Source organism: Microdochium trichocladiopsis (genome assembly GCF_020744255.1).
Source record: "Microdochium trichocladiopsis strain MPI-CAGE-CH-0230 chromosome Unknown B0I36scaffold_7, whole genome shotgun sequence".
NCBI classification, from domain to species: Eukaryota; Fungi; Ascomycota; class Sordariomycetes; order Xylariales; family Microdochiaceae; genus Microdochium; species Microdochium trichocladiopsis.
In genome coordinates this window covers 2,674,819-2,692,748 of record NW_025763550.1, presented here as the reverse complement: position 1 = coordinate 2,692,748, position 17,930 = coordinate 2,674,819, and the positions used below count along the sequence as shown (strand labels likewise).

At 57.7% G+C, this 17,930-nt stretch overlaps 6 protein-coding genes across 6 annotated transcripts; 4 read left to right on the top strand and 2 right to left on the bottom strand.

Moving 5' to 3' along the window:
• Positions 1-123: 123 nt before the first annotated feature.
• On the bottom strand, positions 124-4,026 carry B0I36DRAFT_351454 (uncharacterized protein; the record flags this gene model as incomplete). Its single annotated transcript, XM_046157013.1, has 2 exons — positions 124-684; positions 757-4,026. The coding sequence occupies 2 exons, from the start codon at positions 4,024-4,026 to the stop codon at positions 124-126; spliced, it is 3,831 nt and encodes a 1,276-aa protein (XP_046010806.1).
• A 2,556-nt stretch (positions 4,027-6,582) lies between these two features.
• Positions 6,583-8,906, bottom strand: B0I36DRAFT_328431 (uncharacterized protein; the record flags this gene model as incomplete). Its single annotated transcript, XM_046154592.1, has 1 exon — positions 6,583-8,906. A coding segment is annotated over one exon (2,218 nt), but the record flags the coding sequence as incomplete, so codon positions are not given.
• Positions 8,907-9,969: 1,063 nt separating this feature from the next.
• Positions 9,970-11,332, top strand: B0I36DRAFT_328426 (uncharacterized protein). Its single transcript, XM_046154591.1, has one exon. It carries the CDS (start codon positions 10,190-10,192, stop codon positions 10,913-10,915), a length of 726 nt encoding a protein of 241 aa, XP_046010804.1. The 5' UTR covers positions 9,970-10,189; the 3' UTR covers positions 10,916-11,332.
• Positions 11,333-12,370: 1,038 nt separating this feature from the next.
• On the top strand, positions 12,371-13,593 carry B0I36DRAFT_328423 (uncharacterized protein). The gene is made up of 2 exons (XM_046154590.1): positions 12,371-12,732; positions 12,879-13,593. The coding sequence occupies exons 1-2, from the start codon at positions 12,690-12,692 to the stop codon at positions 13,565-13,567; spliced, it is 732 nt and encodes a 243-aa protein (XP_046010803.1). The 5' UTR covers positions 12,371-12,689; the 3' UTR covers positions 13,568-13,593.
• Positions 13,594-13,835: 242 nt separating this feature from the next.
• Positions 13,836-15,066, top strand: B0I36DRAFT_328420 (uncharacterized protein). Its single transcript, XM_046154589.1, has 2 exons — positions 13,836-14,459; positions 14,601-15,066. Exons 1-2 carry the CDS (start codon positions 14,265-14,267, stop codon positions 15,018-15,020), a joined length of 615 nt encoding a protein of 204 aa, XP_046010802.1. The 5' UTR covers positions 13,836-14,264; the 3' UTR covers positions 15,021-15,066.
• Positions 15,067-16,578: 1,512 nt separating this feature from the next.
• Positions 16,579-17,019, top strand: B0I36DRAFT_365123 (uncharacterized protein; the record flags this gene model as incomplete). The annotated part of the gene is made up of 1 exon (XM_046159091.1): positions 16,579-17,019. One exon carries the CDS (start codon positions 16,579-16,581, stop codon positions 17,017-17,019), a length of 441 nt encoding a protein of 146 aa, XP_046010801.1.
• Positions 17,020-17,930: the final 911 nt, after the last annotated feature.

The following is a 17,930-nucleotide window of genomic DNA, read 5'->3' as shown; positions in this document are numbered from 1 at the left end:
CGTGACTTCGTGAGAAAACAACAAATCATGAAAACAAACGCTTAAACTTGGTACAAAAATTGAAACCGGTAATATGTCAGGCAAAGAAACGCAGACGGGATCAAAGACAAGCGGACAACCCATTTAGAACAGTCCAAGCAGACCGCCCTTCTTCTTGCCGCCCTTCTTGTCCTGGCCGGTGACAGTGTCGACGACATCGCCGAGACCAAGACTGCTAAGCACCTTGGTCAGACCAAGGCCACCAAGGAGGTTGTTGACGAGCCCACCAAGACCAAGACCGTTGAGCAGCTTGCCCACCAGGCCCAGGACGCCGCTGAGCAGGAGGCCGACGGCGGCGATGATCTGGAACAGGGGCTCCGCGAGAAGACCCCAGAGCGGGTTGATCTCCTTCTTGGCCCGGGGCATGCCCTCGAGCTTCTTCTTGGCATTCTCAATGGTCTCGGTGACGTGGCCCGTGAGCTCCTTGAGAAGGTCCGCCAGGCGGTACTCCTCGGGAGTGGCCTCGCGCGCGGCCGTCTTGTGCTGCGCGTTGGCCGCGATGCGTCCGTCGGGGTCGAGGCCGCGGATCACACCGTTCGCCTCGGTCAGGATCTTGCCGCCCTCCTCGATCAAGGGGCGGACCTCCCTGACCAGACCCTCCTCGTCGCGCTCGTCTTCGGGCTTGGCCTCCTCTGCCTCGATTTTCTGTTTTCATAGTGGTTAGAGGTTGTTATTCCGCGGCGGTCATCTAAGACCAGTTTGCAAGGGAAAACTTACAGAAGTGATCATCTTGAGGATGGGCTTGATGCGGTCAAGCGAGTGCGTGAGGCAGTCGGCAATGCGAGCAGCAATCTGGCGGTCCTGCTCGAGCTGCAGGCGCTTCTGCTTGTCCTCCTCGGACTCCTCCTCCTTAGGCTCCTCAGGCGGGATGTCCTCGAGCAGGGTGACGTGACCGAGGATGGAACCCTTCTGGTCGATAACGTCGCCGTCGTCGTCAATCTTCTTGCCGGCGCACTTGCTCAGCTCGCCGCTGGTCAACTTGCCAATGACATCGCCGTTCTCGTCGACCACGTTGCCCTCGCGGTTGACCTTGCGGCCAGACATGGGGTTGACATCCTTGGGCACCTCGGGCTTCTCCCAGCGCTCCGCCTTGCCGAGGACGTTGCCGTTCTTGTCGAGGATGTCGCCGTCGTCGTCGACTGCGCGGCCAAAGAGGACCTTGGCGTCGCCCTGGACAAGGCGGCCGACCACGTCGCCGCCGGGCGTAACAATCTCGCCCTCCTTGTTGACAGTGCAGTTGGGCAGCTCGGAGAAGGGGCCCTCCTTCATGCCCTCGCGCTCGGCCTCGGGGATGAGCTCGCACTTGCCGATGACGTCGCCGCCCTCGTTGCGGATGAAGCCATGCTTGTCGCACATCTTGCCAATCAGGCGAGGCAGGGCACCCTCAACGACACGGCCATAGATGTCGCCGTGCTTGTCGACGGCGTTGCCAGCCTTGTTGATGCGCTTGCCGGCCAGGATCGAGTTGTCGACCTCGGGCTCCGGCTCGGCCTCGGGCGCCTCCCAGCGCTCGGCGCGGCCGAGAACATTGCCAGCCTTGTCCAGGATGTCGCCGTCGGCATCGACAGTCTTGCCCTTGAGCTTCTTGGCGTCGCCGTCGACGACGATGCCGACCTGCTCGCCGTTGAAGAGGACCTTGCCCTCGTCGGCGACGGTGGCCCCGGGGAAGTCTTCAAAGGGCGAGGGCTCCTTGTTGTCCTCGCGCTCGTTCTCGGGGATGGGCTCGGCCTTGCCAATGACCTTGCCGGCGTCGTTGTAGATCTCGCCGTTGTCACCGACCTTCTTGCCGACGAGGTGCTGCAGGATGCCCTGGACAACGCGGCCCCAGACGGTGCCCTTGTCGTCGACAACATTGCCGGCCTTGTTGACCTTCTTGTCGCGCAGGACAGAGTAGTCAATCTGCTCCTCGGGCTCGACGGGGTCTTCGGCTTCAGCACGGGTGGCATGGCCAATGACGTTACCGTTCTTGTCCAGGATGTCGCCATCAGCGTCGACCTTCTTGCCAATGAGGTTCTTGAAGTCGTCGCCGTCGACAACGCCCACCTGACGGCCGTCAAAGATGACCTTGCCGTTCTTGTCGACTGTGGCGTCGGGGAAGTCCTCAAAGGGCGACGACTCGTTCTTGACCGCCTCGGGCAGGACCTCGACCTCGCCCAGGACGTTGCCGCTGTCGTCCCAGACCTTGCCGTCCTTGCCGACAGTCCGGCCGGCCAGCTTCTTCAAGTCGCCGCTGGAGACCTTACCGACCGGATTGCCGTTGCTGTCGACAACGTTGCCAGCCTTGTTGATCTTGAGCCCCTCAAGGATGGACAGGTCAGGGAGCTTGGCCTCCTCGAGGGCGTCCAGGCGCTCGGCGGCCTCGGGGACCTCGTCCTTGATACGCTCGACAATGGTGCCCTCGGGCACAATGTCGACCTTGCCAAGCACGGTCTCGTTGTCGCCGAGGAGATTGCCCTGCGCGTCGATGCCCTTGATGTCCTTGCCCACGAGGTCGCCAACCTCCTGGCCCTCGGCGAGCTTGCCGAGGATCTTGCCGTTGGCGTCCTTGACCTGGCCGTCGTCGGCGACGTTGAAGGGGCTCTCAAACATGTCGAGGACCTTGCCAGCAACAGAGGGCGCAAAGGAGGGGATCTTGATCTCGTTGGCCTGGTTGGCCTGCTCCTCGACCTTCTCGAGAGCCTCGAGCCGCTCGGCAGCCTCGGGGATCTCCTCCTTTACCTGCTCGGCAACAGTGCCCTCGGGGGCGATGTCGACCTTGCCCAGGACAGTGTCGTTCTCGCCGAGCAGGTTGCCCTCGGCGTCAATGCCGTGGATCTCCTTGCCGATGAGGTCTTGAATGTCCTGGCCCTCAGACAGCTTGCCAAGGATCTTGCCCTCCTTGTCAGTCACCTTGCCACCGTCAGAGACAGTGAAGGGACCTTCAAAGAGGCCGACGACCTTGTTGGCGACGGAGGGGGCAAGAGAAGGCACCTCGATATCGCCAATGGTCTGGGGAGCAGGGACCTCGTCAGGGAGGTTCTCGGCGGCTTCGCTGCCCAGCTTGGGCACCTCACCGTCCCTGAGTTCGATAGGGGCACGTTCTTCCGCAGTGTCTTGGGCTTCACCGGCGGCACCCTCCGCAGTCTCCTGGACATCGCCGGCGGCGTCCTCTGCGGTCTCCTTGGCGCCATCGGCCGTGTCGTTGACCTTCTCGCCGAGATCCTGCGGGTCCGCGGTCTTCTCACCGTCGGCAGCGCCCTCGACGGCATCGGTAGCACCCTTGGCAGCATCGCCTACCGTGCCAGTGGCACCCTCGACCGTCTCGCCGGCGGCATCTGTCGTACCTTTTGCCGCGTCACCAACGGCACCAGTAGTATCCTTGGTGCCCGTGGCCTCACCAACTGTGTCGGTGGTGCCTTTCGCGGCGTCTCCGACCGTATCTGTCGCAGTCTTGCCGGTCTTGCTCGCTGCATCACCAGCACCACCGACCACTGACTGTGCCGCGTTGGTAACACCGCCCACGACACTGCCGAGGCCGCCGCCGGCGCCGCCGCCGTCGCCCCGCGAGCTCTGGACGCCGTCCTTGGCTGATTTTGTGGTGTAGTTGAGTTCCGAGGCAACGTCCTCGAGGGGCTCGGCCTTGCCGACGACACCGCCGTCCTCGTTCAGGACGTCGCCTTCTTGTGTCACGACGAAGCCTACAAACTCCTTGGCTTCGCCGCTCGTCACCTTGCCGATGGGGTTGCCGTCGTCGTCGACGACCTCGCCCTTCTCGTTGATGCGGCCGGCGGCGGGGACCATCTCCCCTTCGCCGTCGCCGGAGCCGTCGTGGCCGGCACCATACTCAGAGTGGTCTGCCGATGTGTCTGGGATGGACCGCGGCACGCCCGCGTCCGAGGCGGCGGCCTGCTGCTGCTGCTTCTGTTCCTGCGCAGACTCTCCTACGTTCTGGACTTGTTCTGTGGCGTCATTTGTGGCGCTCTTGGCCGTGTCTACGAGTCCCGACATGGCTGCGGGATGGAGAACGGCGACCGGGTTCTCGTTCCTGGGGATGTGATAGGTAGTGGTGGTTACGACGTCTTGATAATGGGGAGATGGTGATTCTGATTGGGTGCTGGGTGTTTGTGTTGTGCTTCTGGTAATATACATAAACTTGGGGCTGCCCAATAAACTCGCGCTGAATGTCTAATCCAGGTCAGAATCTTGAGCAATGCAACCCAGGCATATCCAGATATTTATGAGGCAACGTGGTCCTCACGCAAGCCCGTCCTTGGGTTGCCAGAACCAGCCACGAGCCTTCAATTCCATCATTGTCAGGGTAATCACGTCCCGGGGGGCCGACACGAAAATCGATCGACGTCACGAAGCCCCATGTAAAGTCCAAGTCAAGCCACACGAGGCGTGTGTGGAAGTGTGTTGCCGTGTGTGTGTGAGTGTGCGACTCCAGCAGCCGCCGCCGCCCTGTACGCACACTCGCTCTCGACGTCATGGGAGTTCCAGCGTGTGCAACAATTCCGTGAATAGCTCCGCGTGCTAGGGGGGCTGGTCCGGGGCTCGAAGGGGGTAGGCACGTCATTATGCTATCGATTAGTTCAGACGGTCATTCACGCATGCCGGCGATACATGCTCTGTTTCGTGGAAACGCAGGCGTGTGGCGCATCGACGAAGGGGACCGGAGTTGCACAAGACAGGCCAAGAGAGCAAGGGTCGCTTGATCGGCACAGCTGCATGAAACTCTCGCGGAAGCCTGGGGGTCTCCCCTCTCCACATCCGTTTCTGAAGCCACGCCACGCCTCGTTGACAGCCCTTAGGGCGATGCTGGCTAACGGTGTGGCGGCAAGGCGGCAACGTTGGCAAGAGTGGTCTACGCATAGAGTCACCCAGCGAGTGCGAACGGGGGTTTCGGCTGGGCGCCAATGAGTGTCATCACCGACTAAGTGGTTGTCCACAGTAGGCGGGGACCATGCTTCTGCCTGTGGCAGGATCTCTCCCAAGTGCGTGGCTGTGGAGGGTTGATCATCTCTTGCAAGCGGCGTTGTTGTTCATTGGTCCCTGGGAACAGCACGAGGAGGGCGTAAAACAGGAAATGGTGCTCGCGGCGAGCTTCCCACGGCGGGATCGTCGTGCATGGCGTGGGACCGGAAGGGAAAGTGCCCCAAGAGATCTCGATGGACTGGGTCGGGGAGCCGCATATCGCGATCTAGAACGGTGTTACAAGAACCCTTGGGTATTCGAGGGCCGGGTTTAGAGAGCTGACGACTTCGTCCAGGGATACCATAGAAGGAAGGGTGGACTTGGAAGGGCTCGGTCGAGGGCCGAGAGCCCTTGTCGAGGCGGCGGGTGCACAAGGAAAGAGATGCCGAGCGGGTTCTGTCGTCAGACGGTGTGGCTGCAGCCACAGGTGTCGTTGCGTGTCAGGCCGCCAAGTCCAAGAGCCGGGGAGGGCGCTAACTAACGTAGCTAGCGGTCCGTCTGGGCTAGCACCCCGTCTGCCGTACATGTACATGATGAAGGATGTTGCATCGCTCGGCCGGGACTAACGCAACTGGCGTACCGTAGCTCCCATTGACTCAACCCCCACCAGCCACTGTCCCAGGTCCGGTCCGTCGTGCGGCAGCCAAATCCACAGCCGTTGACATGGCTGATGACCAGATGACACTAGACGAGGACAGCGAGGATGTTTGGCATGGAGCTAGTATAATTCATCATCAAGGCCGAACGGGGATCATCGCAGGGGTCTCATCGTCATTGTCCAGTTGTGGGCTTTGTTGTAGCAGCCATTGTAGCCGCGCAAGAATCCACAACCAGCGGCGCCACACCTAGAATTGGCAAGGACGGCAGGGTGGTGTGGCGGTAACAAGCGAGCTCGAATCCAGTTGACATGAGATGACTTGGAAGTCCTTTCTCTTGCTCCGAAACATGACAACAGCAAGAGAACCTGTCGACCAGCCACACTTGCCCTCCCCCCCGGCCACCCTCGAGTGGGGCCTCGCTTGTGGCTCACGTCACTTCGCGGCCTTCAAGCCCACACCCGTCTGCGATAGATTGCTTTTCTGGGGCAGCTGGTCGGAGCCTCGCTGATGGGATGGAAGGTGGTGAGGGGCACAGCTCCGCGCGGAGTGCCGCTTGAGCCTCACAACGCACAGAAATCAGGTTTGTGATCCTGGTCGACAAGCCACACCTGCCCGCACTCTGCATGGGAGGGGGGGGCAAAGGCGATGAGGCATCGAGGGCGATGGTGTTCCAGACTCTGGGGCGATCTGCAGGATCCACGTCATGGCGACGCTCTCTGCCTTCCAACTTATCGGGTGAAGAGTTGGCCTAATAGGGGGTTTGCGACAGAGTTGACAATTACAGCGGAAACTTTTGAATCCTTCGTTGTGAAAACCGTCAAACTGCTGTTTGTCCGTTTCACAGCTGAAACGGTTCCGCCATCACCACAGTTTCTGAAAATAAACAAGAACGAATAACGACCCAGCTGTAGCAGCCTAACAAGTTACCGATAAAATCAAAACCAGGTGCTGGCAAATAGTTAAGAAATTCGATGAAAGAACCAGGGGCGCAACTACGCACAACTCCCCATCGCACGCACTCAATGTTCAGCAGGAACGCGGGAAGTCGCAAGCTCTATTATCCTCAGGAGTGCCAAGCGACAGTTTCCAATTATTATCTAAGTTATAGTTATCGTTTGTGGCGGTTTATCAAACATGGTCGGAATCTTGATGATGATCTGAATCCCATCATACGTGGACTTGACATCGAGACAGATATCCGCAGGCACTGCGGGACTTCTACCTTTGTTCTTGTTCCTCCCGTCGGGCTCCTTGCCTGGTTCCGTATCCTTTGCCTGGCTCGATGGTTGTTCTTGGTTCTGCTCTTGTCGTTTTCTGCTGCTCGGTGCAGGTCGCTGGTTCAGGCGTCCGACGATGTTTCCTTTCTTGTCGAGAATATTCCCGTCATGGTCAACACGCAGGCCGTTGAGTGCGTCTGTCAGATCATCCTCGCTATCCTCATCCTCGTCATCTTCGTCTTCATTTTGACCGTCCATTCCTGCGAGAGTGAAGTTCTCCGTGACATGCCCCAGCACTTCGCCGTTATCATCGTAAATTTTGCCGCCTTGGGCAATTTTCTTCCCGACCATGGATGGCAGATCGCCTGTAACGTAGCCGAGGACTTTGCCCTTCTCATTGACCACGTTGCCCACATCATCGACTGCGTAGCCCTCTAAACCTGAGGCCAGGTCAGGGAGCTTCATGGTCGTGCCTCCTTCTGGTTTCTGTATCGGTGATATCCTGCCGATCCGGGGAATGGGCGTGACATTGGCTGACGAGCGCGGAGAGTGGACCTCTGGATCGAGATACTCCTCCGGCGGATCTTCCAGTTCGTCTGTGCTGCGTAGGTGCTCGGTGCTGGCCAGATCGTCGGGGCTGGCCAGATCTTTAATCTGCGGCAGCTGGTCGAGTTCTGCTTTGTTCTCGTCTTGACTGCTGGCTTCGGGCTTCTTCTCCATGCCGGGAGGTGGTGGGGCGTGCTCAACAGTCTTCCTCTCTCCACGCTGCAAGGGGATGTCCACCGAGCGTTCTATCCTCGCCGGGCGGCCCATGTTGTCAAAGAACTGCGTGCCGTCCTCCTGCTTTCCGGGCTTCATGATGCCCGGTCTCCGTATCGGCTTCGTCCTGGGGGCTGAAGTGGTCCCTTCTGCATTGCTTTGGTTTTGAGTAGGCTGGTTCTTCTCGCCGTCTCGCTTCTCTGCCGGGGCCTCCTCGCCTTGCAGGGCGGAGACAAAGTCGCTCATCTCTGGGTGGCCGTTGTCGGTGAAGTACTTGATCAAATCGGTGGGAGAATGGAATACTTCCGCGATTGTGGAAGCGCCGGAGGTCAAATTGCCAAACACTCGTGATGAAAGGCTGTCAATGCCGGCGTCTTGGTCCTCTGCTGGCTCCAATGACAATATTTCCTTGTCGTTCTCTGACGGTGATTCGTCTTCTGAGATCTGCTGGTTCTCTTCCGTAAGATGGTCCTCCTCGGTCTGATGAGCTTCGGGAGTCGATCGATCCTCTGCAGGCAGTTGATCCTCGTTCGTGTGCCGGTCTTCTCCCGCTGGCTGGTCCTCCGTGGTCGGCTCTCTCTCCTCCGCAGTCGGCAGATTCTCCGCGGCTGGCTCGGCTTCTGAGACCCGCTCGCGCTCTTTAGGCGCTCTCGAGGGAGACTCTTCCTCCTTCTCTCCTTGCTGTCCCTCCTCTTCAACCTGCGGCTCTTGCGGCGGCTTCGCAGACCTTCGCGCGCGCGCCTTGAAGATCTGAGTCGGCGTGAGTGGTGTCGTCGTCGGCGGCGGCCCTGGCTTCTCAGGCGAGGAGGAGCTGTCAAAGGGCAAGTCGCGCTTGGCGGAGTGTTCTACTTTTCCTGGCGCCTCGTGCCGCTGCTCGTCGTGGTCGTGGTCGTCGTCTCCCGCAATGCTGCGCGGGTCACCACGATCTCCTTCCCCTCCAGCCCGGAGAGATCTGGTCGTGTAATCTGACGCAGCGGACGGCGATCGGTAGCCCGAGAAAGTCGTGCTCGCGGTGCTGGTCTTGCGCCGGAAGACGGGGGACCCGGTCCTCGTGGAGAAGCTGCGCTTCGGAGTGGCCGGGACGGGATGCGATTTGGTGCTGTCGGCGGGGAGTTTGTTGCCGTGTTCCTGCTCCTGTGCAGCAGGGAGATGGAAGGAATTGTTGCTGGGCAGCGTCGCAAAAGCAGGCGCGGAAGAACGAGGAAGAGGAGGAGGAGATGACTCGCTCCGCACGGTCGAGGCGGCGCTTTTGACTGGGGTTGGTGCTTTGGTCCTGCTCGAGGGCTTGAACAGCTTTCGCGGGCTTGCTGGGGGAGTTGCGGTCACTGTGGACGCCATGGTGGCGGGCGGAGTAGTGGGAGGAGGACCAGTAGCAGGGATGGGCCTGCGACGGGCGAGTCTGTGGCGTCTGTGCTGTTGAATGTGGAGCACGAGGAGGACACTGAGGTAGAGAGCGACAAGACACTGACAGAACTCCTCTAGGTGAGGGATGTCGTAGAAATAATTCATGAAGCGGGAAAAGAAAAGAGACCAGAGCCGCGAAATGGTCCCGATGACGACCTGGACAGCATCGTGCTGGTACTAGTTATTGGCTGGCAGGGCGCTGTAAAGTGCTTGCAGCCAGGCCCAGCAGGGCTGATCGGGGGCAAATCGCCACTGGCAGTGGTTGGAGCACGGCGCCCGGGGGGCCCAAATGCTGGCCATGCCATGCTGCGTCATCCTCTGTTCGTCTGTGCAGCCTGAAATTTCCCCGAGTACACACCAAAGGCCAGATAGTTCGCTGTAGTGGTGAGTCAGGTTAGACGTATGTCGTCCCAGCTGCTATGGTCCTCGCCAGCAGTAACCGCCTTAGCCATTGTCGGTTTTCAAGTCTGCAGAGATGATGTGCGGCTTCACGTAATCGTCCTGCAACAGTGCCCGAGTAGCTCTATTTGGGCAGTGTTTATACCCTAGACGCAATCCGGTTCATTGGTGCTGAAGAACACAGCTCAACTGTGAATGCAGTGCTCTGTGACCAATAAGCCGCTGTGTCGTGTTCTGGGCCTTACCGCTTCTACCAACAATTCCTCGCCATCAAATCATCTTAGCCAACTTCAGTCCCGTTGTGAATCCGTTTATTATTCCACCATGTCATATTATCCTCGTTTTATCCACAAACTCCGTCTTCGCAGCCACGTCCAGTCATCGGTCCTGCCATCACAAGCCCGGCAAGTCGCTACCTCCTCAGCCACAAGTCCCGCGATTTTAGAGTTCAGCGCCAGGACCAGCGCCCCGACCATTCCACCCAATGACCACAGCAGCTCGCCTTCGCCACAGTCAGAATCAGGCAATTCCTGCTTAGCCTTCGTGAACGCGCACGGACAAGTGCCAAATGTCAAACGCATGCACGCGAGGCCTTGCCCGGCTCCATTTGGGCAGAAGAATCCGGACAGTGGGTCCGTACACGCTAATCGCGTACCCCTGCGACCACAACAAAGAAGTCGGCGATGACCTCATTTTTGACGTCAACGACGACGACGTCATTTTGCACGTACAATTCAATGATCATTTAATTGCTACGACAAAGGGCAATCGCTGCAAGCAAGTTCAATCCATTTTAGACCTCATTTGAGCTCAATCAAGATGTCGAAAGTTGAGCACGATACTCCCAAGCGTGCAAAGGTGCGGGGCGTACTACAGTTCCTCGCTGACCACCACCAACTTCGCAGCGACAGCAACCCATCGCCGCATGACGATAATGCACGCCCGCTGTACTCCAAAAGAGATGTTTTCCGATACTACGGCGTCTCCAAAACCCAGGGCTATGAATGGCTAAAGACGGAGCCTCTCCTGGACCCCGACAGACCTGATTCTGAAGAGGGTGACAGAAGGCCCCCATCACCTTCACCCGACCGCCCTCCAAAGCAACGCTGTACCGACTGGGCCTCCCGACGACGTACAAACAATATCAACTTTGCTGAGAATCGTGGCCGTTCAATGGCGTTCTCGTTCCAGGACGGTGAGCAGCTTCATCAGTGGCTTCTACATCTCCCAGAAGGTGACAAGTATCAGGCGCATCGCCTGCCCTGGCCCGTCGCTGCAATGGAAGCAGGCCTCGACGTCGAAGCAGCAGAATGCACAATACGACGCAGAATGGCAATGGAACCATTCAAGTACCACACCTGCAACTCCACGGTCAAGGAGGGGCTCAGCGACTCCGTCAAGAGGCAGAGAGTCAAGTACGTCCATCAGCAACTCAAGAAGCCATGGAGGGACCCGCGATGGCGTCATAATTGCTTCTCAATGGACGAGGTTCATTTCGGCTTCCAGCCTGCGTTAACAACAAAGGTCCACCGCCGCCCGGATTAGAAGAACGAACATTGGGTGATACAGCCGGAGAACCCACGACAGAAAAAGCAGAAGCTCAAGAATGCTAAGCAGGCGATCAGAAATAAGGAGAAAGATACTGCAGGAGCAGATGAGCTAGAGAACGAGAACGAGCAGACAATCCTCCACGCTGTCTGCGCGGTTGGGTATAACTTCAGGTCGTCATTACAATGGTACACGATACCCTCAAACAAGAATGGCAAGATGACCGCAAAGGTCCTCAAACCTCTGCTAGATCAGCTATTTACAGAGATCCATGAACATGTTAAACATACGGACGTTCGCCTATATATGGACAGCGATAGCTCCCATCATGCAAACGAGACTATGGAGTGGGCGAAGAAGAACCATCACCAACTTGTCATTGGGCCTGCCTCATCACCTGATCTTAACTGGATTGAATCAAACGTTAGAAGAGTCAAATGGCACGTCAAGAACACGCCTCATTTGACTGACGACGATCTAAGAGCGATCGTTGAGACAGGGTGGCACTCTGTGAAGCAGGACAAGCTCAACGCCGACCTCGACTCAATACCTACACGATTTACGCAGATTCTGGCTTCAAGTGGAGAAAGGCTCGCATATTGAGGTCTGATAGGTTCAGATTTAGAAAAGTTCCAGTTTTCTTAGCGATTTGAGTGGCCCAGAGAAAGAATTGTTAGTCTAGTACAATCTCTTGTGTGTGTGCCTGTCCGGATTCTTCTGCCCAAATGGAGCCCGGGCTGGTGTGGGCTTGTGAGTAAAATGTGGAGAGAGGCCATGAACTCTAAGACCCAGTTTCTTGGTAATGAGGTGAAAACAAAGTGGTTTATGACCTTTGGTGCAGCCACCACGTCCACCACACGACGACAATCATTGCCATTCACAACTCTTGAGACCTGGGAAATGGGTGCGCAAGGCAGGGTACGGCAGGGTTCCAGTCACTAGACTCGTCATGGTGATGGTGATTGTGGCGAGCGACACCTTCCATTTAGATGTGCACGACGCGTGCATATGTGAGCTTTTTGTGTCCAAGCTGTCGGGACCGTTTTCGACATGTCCCACGGCAACGGTACATTGAGAAAGGCAAGCGTGGGTCAAGCTGCATCAACCCGGGCACGATCTTGATCGTGGTACAAGGTTTTCAGTCCCATGCTCATTGCCCCACACGCGCGCGCGCGCAGTGCAAAGTGAGACATAGGTACCCGAGAGAAAAGGTTTGTGAAACGCTGAATGGACAATATCGTCCGCGCGGGGCCGGGCTGGTTCCCGGGTCCCTGGGATCTGGTGTGGGACGGAGGAGGCAATGCGCCGAACCTTGTGATCATGTCGCATGTCTCACGGCACATGCTGGTTGCCGGGCACAGGCCCCTGCCTGGCGGGTGCTCGAATTGACAGCATCGGGGCACGAGACGGCAGAAAAGACGGCATAGCCCACCAAGTCACAGTATTGAAGCACTGATATTGTGTTTGGTCAATGATTAACTGAACAGCCAAGAACAGCTTCATGATCTGATCGTGATATTCATACATGCTGCAAGTATATGGCGATTATAGCTGCTCCAAGGAAAAAAGCAATAGACAAATTTTGGAAGCGCTTTCCAGCAATGCTCTCATAAGGAAATGATTGGTGACTGTGCTAGCAGGCCCCAACGAAGGGTGGACCTTTCTTAAGCCGACCCCGCGGAAACTCTCTTCAATTGTGTAGATTGTATCGTCGTTAAATGCCATCCCTGTGAGCCGGCAAGCAATTAGTGATTTGGTGTTATAAATTGGCATGATGGTTTTAGCCGTCACTTTCGGGTCCGAAAGGTCAGTTACTGGGCACAGAGAGTGATCAGGACGTGCGGCGAGCTTAAACAGTAATGTGGAGAGCGAGGGAAAGATGGGGTGGGATCGGGCGGGAGCTGTCCAGGGCCGGGGAAATTGGGGCAAAGAGGAATGCAAGGAAACTTGTAGAACTTACAAGAGGGCGAGGGTAAGATCGCCGTGGATGCGGGCCTTGAGGGTGACTTCGACCTCGAGATTGAGGTCGAGGCGCAGCTTGAGCGGATTCTGGCCGCCCTTGTCCTGCTTGGGCTGCTGCTGCTGCTGCTGCTGTTGCGTCATCTGCTGTTGTTGTTGCTGCTGCTGCATCTGCCACTGCTGCTGTTGCTGTTGCGAGTTCTGCTGCTGGCGGCGGCGAGGGGCGACCTGCTTCTCGTGGTCGTTCTCCTTGTCTTCGTCGTCCATCCACTGCGGCTGGTTGCGGCCACGGCGACGGCGGCTACGGGAAGGCTTCTCAGACTCGGACCGGGACTCGGCGCGGGCCTGCTGCTTCTTGGGCGCCTGCTTCTTCTGCTGCTGGGGCTGGGGCTTCTCGTCCTTCTTGTTGTCCTGCGCAGGCTTGGACTCGGCCTTTTCAGGCTCTGGCTTGGACTCGTCGGCAGCGCCATCCTGCTTCGGCGAGCTGTCTTGGTTGTCCTGCTCGTTGTTGTTGGCAGAGTTCTGAGACTCCTGCTCCTGGCCAAAGGGGCTGTCGTTGTTGTTCTCGTTGTTGTTGTTGTCCTCGTCCTGGTTCTCCCAGGGCTTGGACTCACTGGTGGGGGCAGCCATGATGCACAAGCTTTCCGTGTTCTTGCCTGTGCAAACGGCAAAATATCAAAATGTCTGTAGCTCGACAGGAATCCCCCGTGTCTAGCGAGCACCTTTTGGTTTTATTCCCTCTTCACAGGCCTAGCCACACCCATGACGCCCCGGCCCTACACTTGCCTTGCTGCAGGTTGCCCCAGGTCCAGCCTGCTTTTCGCTGTTCCTGTCAGCCCGCACGCCAGCCTCCTAAGGGTACCTCTGACGCAATCAGGCAGGGAAGCTCTCGAGCATTTCATCACTCCTGCAGGTTTCCAGAGTTGGCATCCTTGCCTTCATGCATTGCCCCAGGCTACTTGTGACGGCAGATGCTGCCGAGATGGGCGGACATGCTGCTGCTGCTGATGAGACAGGGGTGTCTGTGCCTCCACCTCGGACGTGGTTCTAGGCCCCAGGCATCTTGTCCGAGACACCCATATCGATTGAGAATGAGGTCATTGTTTGGCCTTGTAAGCTTGAAGTTGCGACTCCACGTCTTGGGGGCGTGGCAGCCAGTTTCCAAGTTCCGCCAGCGTCAAGCATACTCCGCAAGATCGACCGTTCGCCAAAGAGGCATGCGCCGTGCCGCATGTGGCACAATCAACACACGACGGCATTGCAAGATTGTCTGTTTCTCGCTGGAAAAGGCGCCACACTGCTACGATTGTCACCTTTAGACTGAGCAACGTCTATCTGTCCAGCTGCCGCCAAACGGTGCGAACCAACCTGGGACACTCGGCGTCTGATGGCGCTGTCGACGTTTGGGTTCCTGGTGATCACTTCGATACCGACGGTGATTGGAATCGCAGAGGCCATCGACGGCCAGAAGCGCCAGAACCAGGAGGCCAAGGACAGGGTCAAGTTCCATCTGACCGCACGGTTCTCTGCGGACGGCGTGGCACTGCCAGAGCAGCGTGTTGTTGTGTTCAAGGACAAGAAGGTCAGCCAACAACCACACCGTTTCTTCATCTTCCTGTCCCTTGCATTTCATTAAATCCCTCCCCTATTTTGTTGTTGTCTTTCCCTCATCGATACTACTGCTGCAGGGACCAAGGAGAGGAAGCTGATACGGTGCCGGCAGCTGTACTTTGACCACCCATCGCACCCGGTGCGCGACGGATACGTGTTCAACGGGTACTATTTTGGGTGGCCTGGGGAGGAGGGGGTGCAGGGCATGGTGGCACAGGTGTCTGAGGATCCGCCGGTGCTCAACTGGATCTTCGCGGACAAGGAGACGGGTGTTCTGCGGCACGGGTCGCGCAGCGAGGCGGCCGAGCACACGCACGGGTCCTGGAGCTGGACCGAGGACGAGGCGTGGCTGACGCTGGAGGGCGGGCAGCGGTTCGTGGCGGTAGAGAACCACGACGGGAGCTGGACGGCACACTACGACCGCGAGGGCAACCTGGACGAGGTGCTGGACGCGCGGCAGGTGCTGGACATCCAGCTGCACCGGGAGCTGCAGCTGGGCGTGTCGAGCAGCTACGTGCGGGCAGACGGTTGACCAGGCAGTTAGTTGACAGTTAACCGACAGGTAATAAACATGGAAGGCAGGTTCTTGCAAGGTACGTACCATACGCTCCTTAGCTCTGGGTAATAATGACCAGAGGGCCTGGCCAGCTATTCGCTTGCCCGGCAACGAGTCCGTAGGGGCGGCCAGGGTGCCGACGAGTGCCGTCCAGTCATGTCGTGCAGCGGACCAGGGGGCCCCGGGCGGCAAACGGGGCAGCGGGGCGTTTCTGAGACACCGGACCTGCTGTCAGGCCTGTCAGCCTGGAGGTACCTCTCCGGCCATTGCCCCGTCGGGACTAGCGCGTCTCCATGGCAGGCGGGCCGCGCCCAAATCTCGATCGCGACAGCGGTAACCACTGCCCGCCGCGGACTAAGCCCTCCGCTAGCCCCGGTCCACGCACAAATTCTGGCCCGCCCGTTGCAACCTCGCACACTAGCACCTGCCAACACGGCACTTCACCACGCCCAAAGACATCTCAGACCCTAGCGTGCGCTACTCACAAAACTCACTTTGCTCGTCACTGACTAGATAAATACTCGAGCACGCCGGCCATCTACGGAGAGTTGCGATTCAGGTCAAACAAGATGGCAAGGTCTCATCTGGATGCACATCACATGCTGGTTCCGGCATTGCAAGTGCACTCTCGTCCGCTTGCGGGCACACCGTCTGGCAGATCCAAACCCGCAACGAGACGGCCTGCTACAAGGCAGTGAACAAAAAACAGGTCTTGTCCCATGAACACTACGACGTATGGTCGGCTATTTTATCATCTTTTTATCGAAAACTTGCCCTTCCTGGCCTGGCAAGTCCTTGAAAGCAGTACTTTGAAAGAGATGAAGCATGAAGACATGCTAGGTCCACTCCTCGGCTAAGGTGCTCCGACCCCCTGCCCACCCTTGCAGCCTCATCGAGATCGCAACCGGCCGAGCTCGTCGTAGTGATCAGACAACTCGCGTACAGACGAAGCATCTAGGTGCGTCGACGGCGACCTGTTATTACCAGCCTCGCCAGGGACCCTCTTCCCCCTCGAGGCCCTCCATCTCCGGGATGAAAACCGGATTTACCGTGCATCAGCCCAGAGACCCTGACGGCTTACAGGCGGAGGAAGGTGGAGGGTGACTACCTCGTCTAGGTAGTTTCATCGTCGCTTAGAAGCCGTCTCGAGCATAGCTACGTCTGATGACATGTCCCCCCCATCTCCCACTTGTGACGTCGTTGTCCGGCTTCCAAGAGGCACCTATGACACAACATGCCTCCATAGGGGTACCCCCCTTGTTTCTCGCCATTGCCTTGCTTCGCAATGGATGGAAAGCCTTGATGAATGTCTGGGGAGTTGCCACCGGGGACTAGAAGTCGCCAAGGTTGGTTGATACTTGTGCATGCTAATGGCATCCACGGCCTGGTTCGAAGCACCACCTCGTTTATAACAAAACCGTCCGCGGTCCGGATACCCTTTCTCCATCACCTTTGCCCGTGTCTTTTTTCGAAAACCGCATCCTTTGTCTTTTGTCCCTTTCGGAACAGCAAGTCACACAACAATCCCATCACAATGTCGTCCATGAGCCAAAGCCCAGCAGGAGCCTCCCGCTCACGAGGCCGCCGCAGCCGCGGTCGCGGCAAGTCCCAGGCCAAGACTGCCCAGCTGTCTGACCAGTACGAGAGCACTGAGGAGGATATGGCGCCTGAGCCTCCCCAGCAGCGTCGTCGCCAGCAGCAACAGCAAATGCAGCAGCAAGGCGGCGGGGGTGGCCCTCTCGGAGGCGTGACTGATGGCCTTCTCGGCGGCGGCGCTGGTCAGAGTGCCCAGGGTCTCGTTAGCGGTGCTACCGGCGCCCTCGGCGGCGTCACTGGCGGCGCCCTTCAGCAGCAGGGCGGCGGCGGTGACAGCGGCAAGAGCGACACGCTCCGTCTTCGTCTCGATCTCAACCTCGAGGTCGAGGTTACACTTAAGGCCAGAATCCACGGTGATCTGGAACTTGCTTTGCTGTAAGTACAAACCCTTTCGTCCTGTCATCCCCTTCCTCGCCGGCATCACTCCTACGCAGTAAACCCCACTGCATTTGTGTCTCTCTTCTGTGGATACCCTTCGACTGTAGCAGCTCGGCCGCGTCACTGTCTCTCTCTCTCTTTCTCTTTCTGTCTCGCTCAGATGTATCCCGAATACTTTTTGTCATTCATTCTGATACGCTTTCAAAGGGACACCGCGTAAATGCAATCCTTGTTGCATTCCACCACACCCTCCCCCATCCACCCAATTCCCGGGTGAAGATTCCAAGACGAGGGCATCATGAAAAACGCTGTTTGAAGCATGTATTCTGATGCAAATCCCCCCTTTCCTTAGCGACGGCATGTAAAGCAGAGCCCATCGGAGGTGTAGAGAAGCAGCCACCTGACCCGCTCGACACCGGTTCTCATTGAATGAGACCTGCCGATGGTGGTGGCTGTGGGAAATGAGAAACGCTTTCCTTTGTCCATTTCTTTTTTCTTCAATCCTGTAATTTGAGAGCATCTCGTTGTCGAGAGTGATGAACATATCACGGTCGGAGCTACCATCACCCCCATTTTACCCTCATGGAAGAGGGAGAGAGATTGGCACTTGGGCAAAATGGCGGAGCTCGACATTCACGTCACAAATCACATCATACTACATCATACCAGACCCCATCCACCCACACACAGAGAGAGACACACAAACCACGCACTAGGAGGCACTTTGCTTTCATTGTTGTGTAGTCACATCAGCTAATCTAGTTAGGAACTGAAAGCACGATGTAAACATGCCAGCCTGGCGTCGCCTTGTGATGCCTCGTCTATGTGCACAACTTCACTCGAGGAAGACTCTACAACTGTATCTGCGACATTGGCTCTACCTACACCGCTTCACCTCGATACGCATAGGGG

What these genes read in the sequence shown, in the direction of transcription:
- B0I36DRAFT_328423 (XM_046154590.1), top strand. Translation starts at nt 12,690, where the DNA reads ATGATGGTTTTAGCCGTCACTTTCGGGTCCGAAAGGTCAGTTA. An exon ending in CGGGTCCGAAAGGTCAGTTA is followed by an intron (nt 12,733 to 12,878) that starts CTGGGCACAGAG and finishes TGTAGAACTTAC; the next exon opens with AAGAGGGCGAGGGTAAGATC.
- B0I36DRAFT_328426 (XM_046154591.1), top strand. Translation starts at nt 10,190, where the DNA reads ATGTCGAAAGTTGAGCACGATACTCCCAAGCGTGCAAAGGTGCGGGGC.
- B0I36DRAFT_328420 (XM_046154589.1), top strand. Translation starts at nt 14,265, where the DNA reads ATGGCGCTGTCGACGTTTGGGTTCCTGGTGATCACTTCGATACCGACG. An exon ending in TTGTGTTCAAGGACAAGAAG is followed by an intron (nt 14,460 to 14,600) that starts GTCAGCCAACAA and finishes CGGTGCCGGCAG; the next exon opens with CTGTACTTTGACCACCCATC.